The sequence below is a fragment of the Penicillium angulare genome (assembly GCF_028827245.1).
Source record: "Penicillium angulare strain IBT 27051 chromosome Unknown utg000005l_segment0_segment0, whole genome shotgun sequence".
Taxonomy (NCBI): domain Eukaryota; kingdom Fungi; phylum Ascomycota; class Eurotiomycetes; order Eurotiales; family Aspergillaceae; genus Penicillium; species Penicillium angulare.
Genome location: NW_026623164.1, coordinates 4,163,597 through 4,182,724, shown reverse-complemented (window position 1 = coordinate 4,182,724; position 19,128 = coordinate 4,163,597). Strand labels below are relative to the sequence as shown.

The 19,128-nt window shown below is 47.5% G+C and overlaps 7 protein-coding genes across 7 annotated transcripts; 4 read left to right on the top strand and 3 right to left on the bottom strand.

The window, feature by feature from the left end:
• Positions 1–989: 989 nt before the first annotated feature.
• Positions 990–2,741, bottom strand: N7478_008933 (uncharacterized protein; the record flags this gene model as incomplete). The annotated part of the gene is made up of 2 exons (XM_056925147.1): positions 990–2,489; positions 2,550–2,741. 2 exons carry the CDS (start codon positions 2,739–2,741, stop codon positions 990–992), a joined length of 1,692 nt encoding a protein of 563 aa, XP_056777873.1.
• Positions 2,742–3,297: 556 nt separating this feature from the next.
• On the bottom strand, positions 3,298–5,636 carry N7478_008932 (fungal specific transcription factor domain-containing protein; the record flags this gene model as incomplete). Its single annotated transcript, XM_056925146.1, has 5 exons — positions 3,298–3,996; positions 4,059–4,565; positions 4,635–5,185; positions 5,238–5,332; positions 5,569–5,636. The coding sequence occupies 5 exons, from the start codon at positions 5,634–5,636 to the stop codon at positions 3,298–3,300; spliced, it is 1,920 nt and encodes a 639-aa protein (XP_056777872.1).
• An 813-nt stretch (positions 5,637–6,449) lies between these two features.
• N7478_008931 (uncharacterized protein) lies at positions 6,450–7,421 on the top strand (the record flags this gene model as incomplete). Its single annotated transcript, XM_056925145.1, has 1 exon — positions 6,450–7,421. The coding sequence occupies one exon, from the start codon at positions 6,450–6,452 to the stop codon at positions 7,419–7,421; it is 972 nt and encodes a 323-aa protein (XP_056777871.1).
• Positions 7,422–8,439: 1,018 nt separating this feature from the next.
• Positions 8,440–8,771, top strand: N7478_008930 (uncharacterized protein; the record flags this gene model as incomplete). The annotated part of the gene is made up of 2 exons (XM_056925144.1): positions 8,440–8,555; positions 8,615–8,771. 2 exons carry the CDS (start codon positions 8,440–8,442, stop codon positions 8,769–8,771), a joined length of 273 nt encoding a protein of 90 aa, XP_056777870.1.
• A 692-nt stretch (positions 8,772–9,463) lies between these two features.
• Positions 9,464–11,454, top strand: N7478_008929 (putative acetamidase; the record flags this gene model as incomplete). The annotated part of the gene is made up of 4 exons (XM_056925143.1): positions 9,464–9,504; positions 9,594–9,997; positions 10,071–10,541; positions 10,631–11,454. The coding sequence occupies 4 exons, from the start codon at positions 9,464–9,466 to the stop codon at positions 11,452–11,454; spliced, it is 1,740 nt and encodes a 579-aa protein (XP_056777869.1).
• A 1,763-nt stretch (positions 11,455–13,217) lies between these two features.
• N7478_008928 (uncharacterized protein) lies at positions 13,218–15,240 on the top strand (the record flags this gene model as incomplete). Its single annotated transcript, XM_056925142.1, has 3 exons — positions 13,218–13,854; positions 13,905–14,427; positions 14,487–15,240. 3 exons carry the CDS (start codon positions 13,218–13,220, stop codon positions 15,238–15,240), a joined length of 1,914 nt encoding a protein of 637 aa, XP_056777868.1.
• Positions 15,241–16,074: 834 nt separating this feature from the next.
• On the bottom strand, positions 16,075–18,518 carry N7478_008927 (putative MFS transporter Fmp42; the record flags this gene model as incomplete). Its single annotated transcript, XM_056925141.1, has 2 exons — positions 16,075–17,900; positions 18,104–18,518. 2 exons carry the CDS (start codon positions 18,516–18,518, stop codon positions 16,075–16,077), a joined length of 2,241 nt encoding a protein of 746 aa, XP_056777867.1.
• Between the last annotated feature and the right edge of the window lie 610 nt (positions 18,519–19,128).

The window sequence follows — 19,128 nt, the reverse complement described above, 5'->3', positions numbered from 1 at the left end:
TTGTTAGGGAATCATTACGTAAATTCCAAATGATGCCGAAAGAACAGAGTCCCTCTTTTGAGACTGGGCATGTCTATCATTTGCTCGTTGAATGGGGAGCTTAAAGATTGCTGGATCATCATTTTGGCTGAGAGACAATGCTCCCACTTCACTCCACGCTAGAATTGCTAATAAAAACAACATATTCATCATTGTCGAGCCTATGATGCCTTAATTCTATAAGGGAACTCAGGAAAGCCTGAAGTCGGTGTATGAAAAGAGAGAGAAAACTGAACAGAGCGCTTTGCTAAGCATGAGAGGTGGAGACAGAAGAAAGCTTAAAATGCAATAGAAAACCCCTCTCTCGTGCATTGGTACAGATGAGAGTCAGCCCAGTCTAACTCCTGTGGGGGAAATAGGGGTTTCAGACCAGCTTAACTATGGCTTTTGGTGGCGTTCGCTAAACTGAATCATTTGAAGCGATATCCCACCTTAGCGTGCCCGGGCCCGCGTTTTCTGGTCAGTCAATACAGACCACCAGAGGTTCGATTTAATTAATAGAATAAGCAAGCCCAGATGGTAAAGCTCCGTGTAACTGGCGCTCGGCCTTAACCGTATGCCGATCTCAAGGCATTAGAGTGACAGATGCATATTTATGGTGTGAAATCACACAATTGATTGAGTTCCGTATATGCGCTAATGAATAAAATTGACAAGAAACCAAAGACCAAAATTGCTAAAAGCACGTATTTCCCTTCAATGCACCAGACAAGTCGTAAGTCATGAGTAAATGCTATCTGTCGTGTAATTGGTGGTTCATAATATGCAACGTGAACGAGAATGGGAATGAAGGAGAGGTTGTGAAGAATGAAGTATGAGTGGATGGGATCACTGGGCTGTATAAAAAGACAAGAAGCACGAAGGAAAAATAATGGGAGAGGAAATACAAATGCAGGCTGAAAACGTCAAATGCCCTACAATGCATCATCATCAGACATTATCATAAGTCATTAGTCATATATAGGTGGAGCTCTTCGAGAATGCATGTATCCCATATCTTCTGCAAGGCTTGTAGGGATGTATCGTTTCCCGGGGCCCCGCGAGGGACTCACCCATCGTGATTTCGCAGGGGAAAAGCCGGCATTACTAAATGAGCGTGGTCGTTCAGAGCTGCTGCCTCCACTTCCAGGACGGCTGCCACCAGTGCTACCGCCGCTGTAGCTTCCACGTCTTAGGTCCTCTGCTGCATATGGATCTAGATGATGCCGATGGCGAGGGACTGCTCGTGGAGGAGGAGATTTTGGGGGAGGGGCATGCGTATACATTGACGGCGGGTCTGGTGCATGGGTCGGAGCCGCCGAAGAAGGCCCACCAAAGATAAACTCCTTGAATTTGACGCCCGAGGGTCTGGACCGGGATCGGTCATCGTTGTGATGATCGCTGTGATGGTGCCTCGGGGTCCCGTCTGAGTTTGACTTGCGGGTACTGGGGATACGAGCGTCGTGGTCATGATCACGGTTGGTCCTTCGAGCTGCGTATGGGGACAGATCGCGAGCGGGTTTGCGCATGTATGCATCGTGAGAATGACGTCGAGTGCGAGAATGCGATGGAGGTGAGAGATTATGCCGACGGGATCTATGTCGAGACCGTGTCGGGTCTGGTTCATCATCATGGATTGTATGATCGGTTTCATCTTCGGCATCCCGTGAAGACTTTTCTGGCTCCGGTCGTGCATGCCAGAATCGCTGCTCTCGCCCTCTTGGACGGCAGTGATGGTCCATTCGAGATGACGGAGATAGCCCCCGTGGGGACGAGAATCCAGATCGGGTTCCATCTGGTCTTGCGAAGAAAGCACCGTCAGGCCTGCGGCTGGTATAGGCAGGGTAATCGCCACTTGACCGTCGATTGTGGCGCCTCCGACTCGGTCGCTCCGCCTCGAATTGGCTATAATGCCTTGGCCTTGATACCGAGCGACGCGGGGTATGAGAGGAGTTGTATTCCTCCTCGTCGGGGAGTGGGTCCTTCCCGCTGAAGCGATAGTGGTACCCGGCGAAATTGGGCGGCGAGGCGCGCTGAGTCCTCCGCTTCATGTAGTCGTACTCCAATCGACGACTCACGCCCTCATGCCACTGCAGCATTTCCGGGTCGGGCTCCGAAGGGAACGCATCCCGGGGAATTTCTTTGGGGAAAATCTCTCCCTTTGCATCTGTTATGTCCCACATGTCGATCGCGTTCTGCAAATATCGCCAGTGTTCATCCGGGTCCATCAATATCTGAATTGTTTGCCATCTCACGAAGCCATTTGGCAGTAGTGATGGGACGCATGGTGGTTCGTATGGGTTCGTTGAGGGTTGAAGGCTGTGAAAGCAGCCAAGCGACTGGTAAATAAAGGACAAGGCTTGCGACTTTGTACCGAGGAACAGGGGATCGTAGTTACCGCCGACTTTGCGATAAAATGTGGCGATGCGTTCAGGAGTGAGGTCTGTAGTGCCACTCGAATCAAACGAGGGCTGTTGGTCTCTGTTAGTGGTTATGTTCCATCTAGCGGTCTGGAGTCGGTCTCAGCTCACCATCAACTGCGCAATCCCCAAACATAACTGTTCCAACAATGGAGCCGGGCTCTTATCCGGATTGATTAGTGTTCCCCAAGACATCTCATTCGGGCTGTTAGAGTCGGATCTCGAGATCGCGACCAGCGCATGGCCAGGCTCTTTTGAAGAGTCAATGTCAATAGGCAGCGAGGGGCGGTCAGGCACACACATGTGGGGGAGGATGGAGACCCCACTTAATCAGCGCGTAGAGTGAGAAGAGTAATACCAGAATAAAGAAAACAAAGTAAAAGGAGTCGAGGCTAGGGTGATAATATAACAGTGTGTCATAGAATTAATCATAACAGTTACTCATATTATATTACAACAATACTATTAGTTGGATCAAATGTTTATGATGCAGTCAGCTGCTGTCATCATACGACGGCAGCATTCCTAGTACTCATCAGCCATAAACAAAAATCAGGACTTCCCCAGAATGAACATTTACTTAAGTTTTTTGCTTATTCTTTGTTTCTCATATTGAACGCAAGAACCAGTGCAGCGTTTGTACATCATTGGAGTCTCTCCGCTTTGTAGGTTTCTACTGCTTGGTATACAAGGCGGCGCTGAGGTGATAAAGAGTAACTAATAAGAGTCTTAGCATAGGATTAGAATTAGAATAGACATACTAACAACATATCAGCTGTTCCAATCCGAAAGAAATGCGTCATTCATTTATCATTGGATATGAAATTTCATCTTTGCCTCAATTATTGCCTTGCATCGATCATGCAGTCCACAGCGAGAAATTTGGCCACGAGTACATCGCATCAGCCACATTAATCGGCTCCCCCGAAGGGTCCAGCGGCCCAAAGTCAACATCAGGGTGCGCAAGAAATTCTTCCATACTTGCGCCCAAGAAATCCATTTCATCTGTCAGGTTGCCCGGTGCCGTGGGCTCGGGCAGCGCCGGATGGTGGCCTGACGCTCCCTCGACGCTGGTGCCCCGTGCATATTCGGTAAGATGCGGGTCGGATTGACGATAATCGACATGATTGGAGAGTAAGTGGCGATTTGATGAACCATGCTTCTGATTTAAACATTTTTGTACACATTCCAGATTGTCATAGAATTCGGATGCTGCTAGGTTTCCGTGGTTGCTCATGGCGCGGAGGATTTCAAAAGCAGTTTCGAATAGTGTGAAGTCATTGTAGTTTTCACTGTGAAGCTGGCTGGAGATCACCATTATGAGCGCACTAGAGAATAGGTAGTGTGCATAGAAATATCCAAAGATCGGCAATGTTCCGTTGATCCATTCGTCGACGATCAGCGAGTGTGTGTGCCTTGCAGCATGAATACACGCATCACTTAATGTCTTAAGGGCTTGAGAGCTTGCGTCTGCGGTATCTTTGTCGTCCTCATTACCGGGCTCTCTCGATTGCATCAGACGGTAAAGTAAAATGGGACGTGTCGCCAGCATAATACACTATTTCCTTTTTGTCAGCAGAGCAACGCGAACTTCAGAAATTATAAGTGTCTGGAACCTACCTGGTTAAACTGGAGATGTAATGAGATCACATTCTTCGGAAGTGATCTATCTTGGTTAAGTCGGATGTGATGGGGTAAAGACTGCGACCACTGCTTCAGGGCAATCAACAGTTTTTGTTCTCGCTGCAAAAATGAATCCGGATGCCTTTTGCGACTGTATAATTTCTCAATTGCTTGTCCAGTTATTCTTGCGAGATCGATACTAGCAACCAGAAAATCGGTATCAGAAAACTCTTCATCGTGAATTGGCCCAGGCACAGTTGATGGCATCTCGACATGAATATCATCATCTGAAATTTGGATTGGCCAACCTGCTTTAGATCCATACATGCGGTCGTAGACATAGATGGCCCACCATAGACGAATTCTGTGTTGCCGGTCTACCGGATCAGCGCATTGACATTCCGGGATATCGTGGTGCAATCCAAGTGTCAACGCCACGCGCATGGCACTTCCGACCAAAAAGAAGGCCGAGTGTCGACGATTTAGAAAATATGAATATAGAGACTGCGGAGTTAGCTGATGTTTGATATATATGTAGTGCCCGATGCAATACGAGCAGATTGCAAATCTTACCAGTAGTAAAAGTGACTCAATATGCGCAAGGCTGGGTCGCTCCGGTAGAATAGGAATTAGCATCATGGCATGCACATAAAATGCTGCACCGGGGACACCACACTCCATCTCTGTGTTTGTTCTTGCCGAATACACTTCACCTAACGCAAATAAAGCAAAGAATTTGCAAGTTAGAATTGGATCATCGAAATTTCCTCTCCGATATGTGTCTTCGAGTTCTTCCATTGTCGATTTGCGTAGGACCAGATGGTACACTCTGCTCACTTGGTTAAAGACGACTTGGATGAGCAATCGAGCTTGTGCAAGACTAGGCCATTGAGGTATTTGACTGCGAAGCTTCATCAAGGTCGTATCATCCGTGTATTGCGTTCGAGTCATGTGAGATGTCTTGTTCTCCCTGCTGAGGACTTGGCGAAGTCGAGTGGCGAATGCTGTACATGCTGCCTCGCCAATGTAAATAGGCGGCGCCGAAGGATCATATGGCTGAAACCAAGCTTTTTCGCCAAGCATGGGGTTCTGTACATGTATGTCGGAGTCTGATGCTGGGGCTTCTATCGAGCATATTTAGCAGTTGGCCTCCTAATTAACACCTTTACAACAAACCTTGGTCTTTATGGCCTCTCGGCGTCGACAATGCCGGTGACTGTGACAGTTGCTCACGCAGACGTTCATTTTCTGCTGCCAGTTGTTCAAGATAGCTGATTTTTAGTTAGTAGGGCTTTATGCTACAGGAGCTGTGGGCTAGCTCTTACCTTTCATGCACCTTAACTTGACGATCGCGATTAACATAGGTGCATTCGGTAGGACAACCTAGTTGCCGACATTTCACGCAGGGCTGCCCACCAGAGCATTTAATCTTATGGGTATGACATCTCCGACAGCTAGGCATATAAGTGGGCTGATCGGCAAAGCAGGTGGGTGGTTGGATACTCACGCGACAGACTTCTTTTTCTGGCGCTTAATTGCAGCGTCACTAACCCTCTTGCTGGTAGTAGATCTCATTTTTGCCGAATTGACGCTATGCAACTAGTATGCAGATCGGACTTGTGAAACAACGTCGGTGAAATTTCTCTTTGGAGAGAACACTGGGGTAGCAAGTTGGGGGCCTTCAGTCGGCAAAGCTTTATCTTGCCGAGTGGCAAGTCCCGAGGTCGGCTATATGATGACGCCACAGAGCACTAATGAACTACTGGAGGTTTATTAAGACGAACTCCCTTGGGCACTTTTACCTATGAAGCCTAATTATAAAAACTTGTTCCATACTCTTCTTTCATCTGAAGATAATTATAAATGATCAAAACCCCTCTAATCATGCAATGAACTGGAATTGAAAAGGCTAACTTAACTACTCACTACTAGTAATAAATACCTTGCCCCATACTTGAAACATATAATAGCAGAGATCTAGATAGTATCGGCGAAGCCATCCTTCGCCGATTTTTAATTAGAGATTAGGAGTATCAAAATATAATTTAAAGCTGAAACAGATCGGGTCTAACTTTTTTAGCATGTAAAATTATCGAGAAACACCATGAAGCGCCCGTGTGCCATAATTCACATCGACCAGCTTGCGGATCCATCCTCAGAGATCTTCAAAACTGGTGATGCAATTACAGGAAAGGTTGTGTTTGTGCCAGATCAACCGGTTTATGTCGAAAATTTGAGTCTTTGTCTTCAAGGTCAGTCACTGGTACTAGTCTGGGGTTTTAAGTTCAAAGGGCTGACAGTGTAGTAGGAAGCATGAAAACAGTCGTAGAAAACATGATAACTCATGTCCCCGTGCCTGTCAATTCTCTCAAAAGAATTTTTCTCCGCATGGATTCACCAGTGCGCGATTCCATACCACATGAAGAGCTCCAACCCGGCATCCAGTATGACATTCCATTCAAATTCATTGTCCCTCTCGAGCTTCCAGTGCAGGTTTGTCATCACAAGTGTTGCAGTGCACAGCTTCAGCAAGAACATTTGAATCTACCTCCAAGCCTTGGACATACAAGCAAATACTTTGATGTGACGCATGACATGGCTCCGAAGGAAGCGCAGGTTATCTATGAGATTGCGTTCGCTATTTGGGATACCGACAACTCGAAGGATGGTCGGATGAAAAAGACCCAAGAGTACAACTGTCCGATCTACATCCTGCCGAAAAGCCGTGAAGGTGCGCCTATTCTCGTTCCCTCTAGGAGCGAGTATTATCGACTCACTTCACAAAAAACCCTCACTAAAGGACTTTTTCGATCCTCTTTGGGATTGATGAGGGCTTCAACGGCTCAGCCTCCAGCAATTCAAACATCAACAAGTTTACTTCGGGATAATTTGGAATTAACAACAACTCTACGAGTTGATCTCACCTTTGAATCTACACATCCGCACATTAAACCTCCATCATCAATAGCTCCAAAGCTACATCTTAAAGCAATGACCTTTTTGGGACTGGAGCCTTGGGAGCAATTTCCCAACCAGACTCACCCGAGTACATGGGACGCTCAAAAAGCATACCGGTTTGAAAACATTACTTTGTCGTCCAATAAAATGGTCCTTGATTGGAGGTCTCAGCCAAAGACTCGGAAGTCCGACCGTGAACCAAGCTGCCACACGGTATACACGGCTTCCGTTGATATATTGGTCGTGTTGCCGGGGAATTATCTTTATCCTCCAACTTTTCATTCTTGTTTTATCTCTCGGGTGTATTCTCTGTCAACAAATTTGAGCTTCCATTCTCATGATAAAGCATCTGGAAATACACGCCTATCTATGAAAGCCCCCGTGCAAATACTTGTGACATGATATACTTAATCACCTTCCAAGATTATGAGGTCTTTGCTTTGAGTCTCGAGTGCCTTTAAGTTTTATTCCAAAAATAATGCGCCTCATATTATTACCGAAGTCTACGATTGAGCATTATTACTAGGTTCATTTCCGAACATCCCTTGTGGGTGTCGAGCAATACGCCTGGGCCGGTGCCTTCTCAATGCAGCAAATAAGGCGGATAAGTCTTCATCGTCTTGATCTTCCTAACTTGAATAGACCCCCAGGACTCTTCCACACCCGTCTATTTTAGGCTGCCAGCTCTCTTCGCTCGCGTGGGGCCCGTGGTTCCCGTGGCTCCCGCAGCGATTCAGATCTGTTCAAAGATGTCCAACCAATGCAGTCTGCCTATAGCTAGAAAATGGCCCACCATTAAATTCCGTGGTGGCCCATTTGCAAAATCGTTTCAATTACCCACGCAAATGAGATGGACGGGTAACGGTTCACATTCCATATGGCTCTTAACGCACGGGGGTTGGCTACTCCTAGCTGCAACAACCGCATCCCTTCATTCATGAACACATACCAAACTCAAGAACAGCATTTTGTCCCGCTCAACAAGCTACTCTATTGGCCAGATTATCACCATGGCAGCCAGATTGTTATCGCAGGGCCGACTTGTGTACGTCTAGAAGTAACGCCCGGGGATCTGCTACATAGCCGAGCCGGTTGATCAAGGCAGCCGGCCATGCCAACCTTGACTTAACCAGCGGCAACTGACCTACCATGAGCTTTTTGTTTTGGTGTTAAGGCCAACTCTCCCTCCTACCTGATGTCCACCCTTATTCTATCCGACATCCCACCTCTGCCGCAGCTATCCTCCCACTGTGATCCAGCCTACTCTAACATCTGAACTCGCCTAACGGATCTCTCATACGGAGCTTGTTGCCTTTATATCATCATTGTGCGATCGATTGGTTAGCAAGAAACTCAGCAAGGGGCTTCACTGTACCATCCCACTTTGTTGAGCCCCTACTTCCTCAGAAAGATCACAGATATGGCCCTCGTTCGCGACCCGTACTTCTGGAAACGATTCTCAACGGCAGTTCACCTCGACGAAGAATCCAACGGTTCACCTACCAAAATGGAAATGGACACGCCAACTTCTGAAAAGTGTGTTCTGTCAATCCTCTCGATGTTTCGTCGGACGAAGAAGCTAATGGGAAATGCAGACCAAAAGACACCTGGCTTGACCGAGAACGCAGGAAAAGTAAAAAGTCTCTCATCTGGGGCTTTGTTATATTCTTCTGCATCATTCTCCTTGTGACGGGTGGTGTGATTGTTTGGTGGCTCAGCAAGCATAACTGGCTTCAGAGCATTGAGCCATGAATTGGCATTGGCTACATACGACAGTGATGGGTTGTTAAATTGCATATTGGAGCTTTATAAGCTTCACTGGAGTTATCGGGGTTTGTTTTGATTTGCTTGGCTTGTGTATATCATGATGGAATACTGGAGATATACCCCCGCGCCTCCAGGGCGGCTTTGTTCAAGTTGTTGGGTTTGATGTTTTCGAGTAGATAGTTTCGAAATAGTATAGTGATATTGAACATGAAAATATAAATGTGAAGATTTACAACATTCTCGTGCTGTCAATAGAGACCGTCTGCAAATACTACAATGAAATTTTGTTTTGTTTGTTTATTCCGCCCTAGCAGCACGTTGCGTATGTGTAGGTAGCCTGAGATAGCCGCTTTGGCCCAGGTCATCATGGTGGTGGTCTTCGTACAAGTCATAAACCCGAGATATAATCTTCAAGTTACAGATAGCCAAGACAATATCACAACTTCCGACTTGATCTGCCGAGACATAAGGTGGCTCAAAGTCCAATTTACAACTGATTGGACATCAAACCACCCTGCTTCTCGCGGACTTAACTCCGCCGTCTCCAGCCGAGGGTGCTATCTCGGCTTATCTAAGATAAGCTATCTCCGCACTGACTGTTTCCCCGCAAATTGCTTCACAAGATAAAAAGGCGCGAATCTCGCTTTTTTGTTCTTTGTACACACTGCCACGCCAAAATGCTTCCTCCATTCGACTATTTCACGTATCGCCGCATACGGTAAGTTCCCTCGTGGAGTTCTCTATGCTATACATCTACTTTGGACCATCCATCTGTTCAACTGGAGCTATATCTAACTTACGCGCTAGCAACCAAAAGCAAGCGGAGAGGGAGCTCCGCTTTGCCTCCCTACCCCATCCTTATCTCCTCCAGATTACAAAGGCCGACAAGGAAATCATCGATCAGCCGATTGAGGAGCTTGTTCTGGATATTCAAACCTCCAAGACTTCTCCGTTGGCTGTTCTCCGCACATATGGCAAGGTCGCTGTTCGTGCGCAGAAGCGGACTAACTGCATTACGGAGCTTTTGCTACCAGAAGCTGAATCATGGCTTCAGTCTGAGATTAATCTCAAGGGGCCATTGGCGGGTATTCCCATCTCCGTGAAAGACTCGCTTCAAGTCAAGGGATTCGACTCAACCCTGGGCTACTCTACCAAGGCCGGGAAGCCCTTCACAGAGGATGGAGCGATGATCAAACTCCTCAAGGATGCGGGTATGTTTTTATCCCTTAGGTATCTGGATACTTCTGAAAATCTTCATTCTGATCCTCTTTTGATCTCCTGCAGGCGCTGTCCCATATGCAAAGACTGCCCTACCTATCACACTTCTGTCTTTTGAATCCGCCAACGGACTGTGGGGCACCTGCCGCAACCCTCATGTACCCGAATATTCGCCCGGTGGCTCGACGGGTGGTGAGGGTGCTTTGCTAGCGCAGGGTGGTCGCATTGGTATTGGCTCTGACGTCGCTGGGTCTGTCCGTGTTCCAGCTGCTTGGAGTGGTATTTACTCTCTTCGCTGTAGTACTGGTCGCTGGCCTAAGGCTGGAGTGAGTACCAGTATGCCTGGACAGGAAGGTATTGCGAGTGTTTTCAGCCCTATGGCTCGCACTTTGAATGACTTGACATACTTCACACGTGCGATTATTGGCATGCAGCCCTGGAAGTATGATACAACAGTTCATCCGATTTCGTGGCGGGAAGAGCTTGAGGCCGAGGCCCAAGATAAGCAGCTTCGTATTGGATTGATGAGCAACGATGGTACGTTTCGATCTTCATTGTTTTAATTCACCTCTATGGGTCTCCCTGGAGGCCGGGGAACATGATGTTGACTTAATAATTCGCTATAGGTGTTGTGCCCCCCACTCCAGCTATCGAGCGCGCTCTTTCTACTACTGTCGCTGCTTTGACTCAGGCCGGTCATACAGTGACTGAGATCACCACACCCAAGGATGCTGATCCCTTCACCGGTTTTAACCTCGCTTCTCAACTTCTGAACTCTGATGGATGCCACCACTTCAACCTTCCTCTTCGTAGCTTTGAGCCCTCTGACCCAGGTGCCGAGCAGATGACTCGCATTGCCCACCTCCCTCGCCCATTCCGCTATCTCTACTATCTTTATGTGCGCTACATCAAGCGCGACACCATTCTTGCTACTCTGATTCGTGACTTTGGACCAAAATCCTCCGCTGATCTGTGGACCCTTACTGCGCAGCGCGAAGCTTTCCGAGCCACCTGGCACAACTGGTGGAACGCTGAGCCGCAACAATTCGATTTCATCTTGTGCCCTGTCAACGCCACGCCCGCGCTACCACATAATGCCATGCGCGATGCCATGTCGTCCTGTGGATACACATTCCTATTTAACCTTCTGGATTATTCAGCTGGTGTGCTCCCAGTCGGCCATGTGGATGCTACACGCGATGCTCTGGTTACCCCGTACAAGACGGCCCTGAAACGGCTAGGTAGTGACCATTCCGTTGCCCGCGGTGCTTGGAAGCACTATGATGCAGCTAAGATGGCTGGTCTCCCCACTGCTGTGCAGGTAGTCGGTCGTCGCTGGCAAGAAGAGCAAGTTCTCGGGTACATGTCCGTTGTTGAGAGTGCGCTAGAGCAATATCGGGATCCACACACTGGCCAAAATGCCAAATATACCCTACTCGAGATTGATTAGGAGGAACTTTTGCACATGTGGTTTTCTTTTATCCCCTTTCTTTAGGATTCTTACTCTTCCCCTGCCCTTTCTTTTTCTTTTTCTTTCTTTCGAATTCGGCCCCCACAGCCCCTCTTCTCTGTATCGGGTACCGAGCTCTATTCCTCCCGCGGCAGCTAAAATTGAGTTCCGGGTGCACATTATTATACCTTAGCCAATGAAACATAAATCCACTCATTGAATTGTCCAATCTATCCAATGTTCAATCCCCGCTTTCGGAGGACTCCACGTCACGCGAATAAATAATCTTGTGCCGTGCAACCCAGATGCACAGCCTAATGTAAGCCTTAACGGTCCGTTGCTGGAGACTGGTGTGTTACGGTGGTCTCGACTGTGCAAAGCTAGCATTAGCGCATGCAGCACCCCCTTACGTAGTCGAATCAGACATATTGTACTATTGTTGGTTCTGCAGAAGAAAGGAGCATCAGCAGATAGCCAAGCGAGAGATTCCTGTTTGACTGCATATTGGAACAATGTGTTTCATTCCCGCCACAACTGCACAGCTGCATTAGTCAATAAGACAGGCGGCTATGAAAGGCATTGAGGATATAATGTAGGAGTTATCCGAAGGATCGACAGTGCCGTCGTGTGTCATTGTGGGCATGGTGGGGGCCAGTCGGACTCGACCCCAGGGGGGATCTGGACCTATCGGTGATCGACAGTCTCCATCATTACAACAATCTTGGCATTTGAAGGCCTCGTGCGTCGTGGGAATTGTCATCCGTGATTTTTTTTCTTTTTCTTTTTTCCTTCTTTGCCGTTGTCCATGCAAGCCACTGAAGGGGTCTTAGTACATATCTTAGTAGAATGTAGTGTCCATCGAATCATCTGAAACCCAGATATCGGTGTATACGTGCTCCCGTAGCGACCTCGTACATATGCCACAACCCGGTAGACTGAGAATTGGACCCCTAGTTTGGGCGGCGATACACACCTCCATTGGTTCTTTTTGAAGGGTGGTATCTCCACCATCCTGGCAGGCGCAGACGGGAAAACGAGTTGATAGATCGCTTCGACAGGAAGGATTACCGTTGGGCAGCTCCTTCGGATGACGGACGCGTTTCCCCGTGGCTCGTCTGAATGCAAGTGAGCACAGTCCAAATAGTCAAGATGCGGCGCAAAAAAAGTGAGAAACAAGTGCGTGATCTAATGCAAAGCTAGGCCAGGGTGAACACCTATCAGATGTCATAATTTAGGAATAGAGAGTCCATTCTTAATAGTCTGCACGTAGTTCCGCCCTTTTTTTCTTTTTTCATTTTCTTTTTTTGCTGAAGCGTTGAGGGAAGCTTGTCGGGTGGAAGTTGAAATATGGTGATTCCGGTAATTTGATCCGGTTCCCTTTTCCCCAACCTTGGATCTATGGCAACTCCTACTATATAGTTAACCTCATCGTGTTTCGTTCTCCCCCACTTTCTTCTTTTTTTAAAGAATTTTCATGTCCCTGAGATCGTCTTTTTTTATTATAAAATCTCGGGTTACTTCCTCGCTCGTGAGCCCTGACTACGCGTACCTTTATTTCGACCCTCTTTCTGCTCTTCAACTACATCCCACATCACACGTCACACCAATCTGGTCTTCCTCCTGCTCCCAGGATGCTGAACAGATTGGTCCTGGTCATATCTCACAATTGCATGCTGCGCCGGTGACAGTTTTGAGGAACCCTAGGTGGTTAAGGGATAGGGGGAGAGGGGGGCGTCAAGGAAAAAAGACGAAGGAGAGAGAAAATGGCGTGTAAACGGAGCCAGAACCCTCCAAAAGATGGCATACACTTTGTGAATGCCAGACCCACATCCGAGAGTGAGCGCATTAACACACAGCGCATCGTGCGCGCTCATGTCGGCCGTTGGATCTCCGATCAGACCAGAGACCGCGCCGAGTCCTCGAATCCTTCCCGCGCTATTCCCCACCCCATCACGTATCCTGTTCACAACCCAAGTCTTACGTTGATACCTGCCCTCCCTGTTGCCCGGCCTATTGATCCTACGGGCGCATTCGAGCGCTCGTCATTTCCGCTTGCGTCGCGACCGTCTTGTTCACCTTATCGGGGAAATCGACCGCCGAGCCCACGACATGATCTCCTCTACTCCATCCCCGATGATAGCAAATGGCGACGCTCGCCCTTTCCGCCGTCGCATAACAGTGATAGTAGCGAGAGTAGCGTTGAGAGCTCCCCTCCACCAGATGCTTGGCCATCAACCGCTACCTTCACCTCCGTCGAGCAGCAGATATCGCCTTTCCTAGACCCTTTCTACACATATCCGTCCGGTGACCTGAACATCTCGCCAGCAATGGTAGATGCACGTCAACATTACTGTTCGTTCTATCTTTCGCTTTGTAACTCTGTGAATGTTCAAGACGCATGTGTGTCAATTTATATGTACTGACTCGGCTGCCTCCTTGGCTTTCTATAGGTCTCAATGTACTTTGGCCAGGACTCGTCCCGAGAAGTTCGAGTAAATCGGTCTCTTCTACCCGCCTCCCGAAGCCTCCGGAGTTATGGTATTCGCTTTCGCGATCGGATCCGGCTCTTCATATGGCCTTTATGTATGGCTCTTTATGTCATCAGCGAGTGCTGTATCTGAATCAATGGGGGCCTTCAGTCGAGTTCGGCCCACGAGAGGATGCATTGTTACAAGTCTGCGAAATGGAATCCATTAAGCACATCAATGCTGCTGTTCGAGATCCATCGCGCATGGTCAGCGATGCAGTTCTTTTGAGTGTCATATGTATGGCGCATCACCAAGCTCCTGATAAAACACATGCCCAGTCCCAATCAATCCCTTTCAATCCTCCATTTCAATGGCTACAGTGGCTTAATGTTTATGGTTGTCTGAAGCCGAATGAAATCCATATTCATGGTCTGGTAGCATTGATCAAAATACGTGGCGGATTGCGGAATATCAAGTATCCCGGTTTGGCTACAACACTCAGTTTGTAAGTTTCAATAAGTATAAATCTCACTACTCAGTCAACTGACAGTAGCAATATTCTAGCTCGGAGATCTTCGCCGCAGCATGTTGGTGTATTCAGCCTATATTCGAATTCTGGCCGTTGGATGAAAGCCGGTTAGGAATCTCGGTTCAGGACTTACTTGGCTTCGGTCCATCGGATGTTCAACGAGGCTTTGGGCAATTCCAAGTGATCGGTTTCACTCCACAAATGGCAGCAGCCTTTCAAGCTGCTCGCGCCTACATCAATATCCTTGAGTGTATAGGCTCTGACGACCCAAGTCGCAACGGTGTCAACCATGTGCTCCTGACTGATCAACGCAACCTTACTGAATATACCCTTCTTGCAGTCCTACCAGCGCCACAAGTTTTAAACCACTTCGCACATTCAACGCAATCTGCTACCTACGAAGCTTGTCGTCTCGCGAGTTTGATCTTCGGTGTGGGGGTTATATTCCCTATTCCAGCTCAGAATAGCCCTTTAACGCGACTAGCACAAGAAATCCACGCCATCCTACTTCAACCCAGCTCGAGTGTTCTCTGGTCGTCATCAAGTACTCGTGTACCACTTGTTTGGATTCTGACGCTTGCCGGCATTGCAGCTTCTGAGACTTCCTACCGCTCGTTCTTCGTCTCGGCACTTGCAGGCACAGCGCGGCGGAGCGGTCTCTCTAGCTGGTTGGAACTGAGAGATATGTTGACGGAGATGATTTGGCACAATACAGCTGGGGAGACTGCCGGTAAAGTTCTATGGGCTGAAGTCGAAGCTTCTTGGCAACGGACTAAACCCCGGGCGTGATGCTGCAAGGTTCACTCCAATGTCCATCTATTGCTGCCTTGTCTTTGGCTTTTGCAAACTATACATTTTCGCGTGAATTTGTTCTCCTTCCCATCTCCCTTCTGAGGACTTGCTTGATGATCTTTATCTTCTCCTTTCTTTTTCTCTTCATTCACATCACTTGACTATCTACGCACTCACCCCTTACGATCTTATAATCTTGTTTTATATACTTTTGTCTCAGATACCCTAGCCTGATTCCCTTCTCTCGCCCCGCCGAACTAATAGGCCAATATTGTGCCGAGCGGGATATCTCTGTTCAACACTGGAGTCGGCTTGATTTACGTCTTGCTCATGAACTTTTATTCTAGTATATATACCCTTGTGGTACTATTGTTATTAAGTGATCGATGGAAGATTTAAGTCTGGATCATTGCAGAATTTTCATTTGTGCGACTGGCTCGTATATCAAATGAAATTGGATGTTTTCCCCCTTTAAATCCCCTTAAATCCCCTTCTCCTTTTCTGGGCCAACACAAATCTATGCACTTCTTTTAAGACTCATGGACATACTACTCCTTTTGCAACTATATAAGCTAGGACATCTTAACGGGCATTCATATTGAATCAAGATCATCGTCGTTTATAAAGCCCGGTCGTTTGATATGCGTCATCGAGTTTGTGATCCAACTGACTGGAAAAGAAGTAGCTTCAAATGTTATAACATCTTTTCCTATTCAGTTGTCATACAGTATGGCCACCAATATAATCGCGATACTATATGTTAGATTCTAACATTTCAAGGTTATACATATGGACCTCTTGATTGTACTAATCACTGTGCATCCTTCACCCTCACGATCCATATAACCGCTCTCCTTGCCTCTGTCCAGCCTCCACACTGCCCAATAGAGGTTCCCTCTCCCAATCCCTCGACAAGATATCAGGATGTACATCATTCCCACCACCTCTGAGAATTTGATTCTCCCCCTCACTGGCAGGCTCCCCATGCAAAACCTTCTCCGTTTCCCAACTTACAAACCCAACAAACGACCCCCCAACAACAGCAACAGCAACAGTCAACCCAACATTAACCGGTACAGGATCTCCCGAAAACCAAACAAGTGTAACCCAATCTAATACCGCCTGCGCGAAATTTCCAACCCCAGCAAGAAAAATGACAAGCCCGTACACCTTGCCAAATGTCCTGAATCCAAACACTTTCGCCGCGTAGTCCGAGACAGAGGTATAATAGAATGGTCTGTACAGTACGAATAAGGCAATGTTGCTATACGCAGCGACGGTACTACCGCGTATACAGCCTAGGATGCCAATCAGGGTAGCTATCGTGACTAGGATGAAGAGGACGGTTCGTGTGCGGAGATTGTCGAGCATTGTGCCTATGAATGGGATTGAGAGTAATCCGCCTGCTGGGAGGAGAATATCAAAGGCTGTGTTTAATTTCGTGGCTTCTGTTGGGGAGGAGAGGAGGTTGGAATATTGTTTGTGGATGGTTGTGATGAAGTAGTTGATTCGGAGCATGATTAGGACTGTGAAAAGAGAAAGGAGGATGAACCATGGCGTTTTCAGTTGTGATAGAGCTGATTGGCCGTGAAGGATGCCCCAGATACCACTTTTGCTGACGTCTGGAGTATTTGCATTTGGGATGGTAGGCTGAGACTGTGGGGTATTTGTGTCTATGTTGGTGTTGGTGTTGGTATTCCCATTACTGCGTGTGGGATCATTGACTGCGTCACGGTATCCATTGCTATTATTGAAGACCCTATCGTCAATGCTTTCTGCTATTGAAGATGTGCCGTCGTCAAGTAGGCCTTGGATAGAATGGACTATACTTTGACGAAGCATGCGGCGGTCATTTCGTTGGCGTTCACTTTCATTGCGATCATGAATGGTATCGTCTACTTGGTCATGTATTTCCTCTATCACCTGCGTCTCAGCCTGGAGAACCAATTCACCAGCTGTTTTGTACGAGGTCGATGGCATGATTGTGATTTGGGCTGCCAAGACGAAAACTGGAACCACCAGGTAAGCCAAGAAGAATCTTTGTAGAGATACACTGCCTGCAGTGTGCTCGCTTAGCAGTCGGAAGAATAAAAACAAAGAGCTGGATGCATCGAAGGCACCTGTCAACATGGACAGAATGAGACCCGAGTGTTTGGGGAACGCATTGGAGAGATTGAAAGACGAAATGAATACGAATGGTCCACCTAAAGCTAGCAGTAGGTATCCTGGGATGTACCCATCAAACGAGAGCTTGTCGGCAAGTGCAAACAGGGTGGCTCCAGCTGCTAGGCAGAAGCTGCCTATGATTCCCGCTATACGTGGGCCGTATGTGTCCAATATCGTTCCTACGGGCAGAGCTGAGACATTGGTTCCAACGGCAGCGATGGTGAACATCAAGTTTAGCCTGTTGTGAAATGCATCAGCAATTATGTTTACGGAGATAGGTCTTCTTCTATTCTTTGAAAAGAAGGGAAGAGAAGAGAAGAAGCCATACCTGATCTCTTGGCCGTCACAAACGGCGACGCCGTCTTCAAGTTCCTGCTTGGAGCAGAAATTACGATATACATTCTCGCGAATGAGGACGGGTTTCAAGGCTGCAAACCCGAATACAACACCAGCTGCAAGAAAGCAATACACTACTGCCAAACATATTTGAGCTAGAATTATTCAGCGAATGTCAGCCAATCTCTTAAAAACTCTAGTTTGGATACTACCGAGGCACGGAGTAAAGGAATTATGGAGTGCATATACCCCATATGGGGTTCTCCAACTCCTCTTGACTCCAACAAGGAAGGTCAAAAGTTAAATCTTCAAAAGCTTGAAAAAAGAAAATTCAAAAAAGAAAATTCATTTCACATACCAACACGTTTTGCGGGGCTCACCTCAAAGGCACCTGTAGTATCCGACCACGAGGCCGGCTCTTTTGGTAGTCCTAGCTCAGCTGCACCGCTTACCGCGGGACTTGCAGGACTTGCCGGTCGAAGCGGGTCCCCACGAGACTGAGTTGTCGTGGGGGACAGTACCAGACCCAAGGAACCCAGCAATGAAGGGCGATCATGATCATCAGTGACCTCGTTCCAGCCAGGTCCCGCATATGGGTTGAAATTGAGTCTGCTATACGTTGATGGAAATGAAGATGACAGCGATGAAGTGTCTGGTAGGTCCTGGTAAGTGTCGGAGTCGGTGTCTGATAAGGGCTCTTCCCGACTTCCTCGTAGAAATGCTGCAGGATTGCGCTCCCATCCCTCTAAGAAAGAGATGCGGTTTAAAGACATGATTTATGGCATTTTTTGGTGATTATTGCAAGGTTATAGTAAGAAAAACAATGATTTATTAGAGAAAAATGGGAAATCAACTGAATCTTGGAAATCCAGTATCTGATGAGATTGAATGATGTCAAAGCGCTGAGGGGAAAGATAAGAGGTCACCTGACATCGATCCCTGCGATATGAAGCACGAAGGATTGAAGCAACAACACATCATACATTGTATAGTGGCTTATTATGGAGATTCTACAGAGATATGGAGATATGGAGATAAGAGTATACTTTTCATGTTATATCTCTCTCCATGTAAGTTGCTAATCCCTTCCTTGACTACTACCTCCCTTCTCCATCTCGTATATGTACGCTTTCTAACTCCATATTCCTGCAGATGAAGCCTCCTCCTCTTCCAACCCACCCACCCTCCATGTAGATACCATCTCCGGGATATACGAGACAACGCACCTCTAATTATCCAGACCCCGCCCGGCACATCTAACTCGAAAAGGCAGCTGGATGACTCGGCATCTGCCCCCCACATCCTCCCACGGGCGAACACATCTATCTCTGGATAAAGCTCCGGGAGATGGGGGCACATCAACCTTTTATTGCACGATTTAAC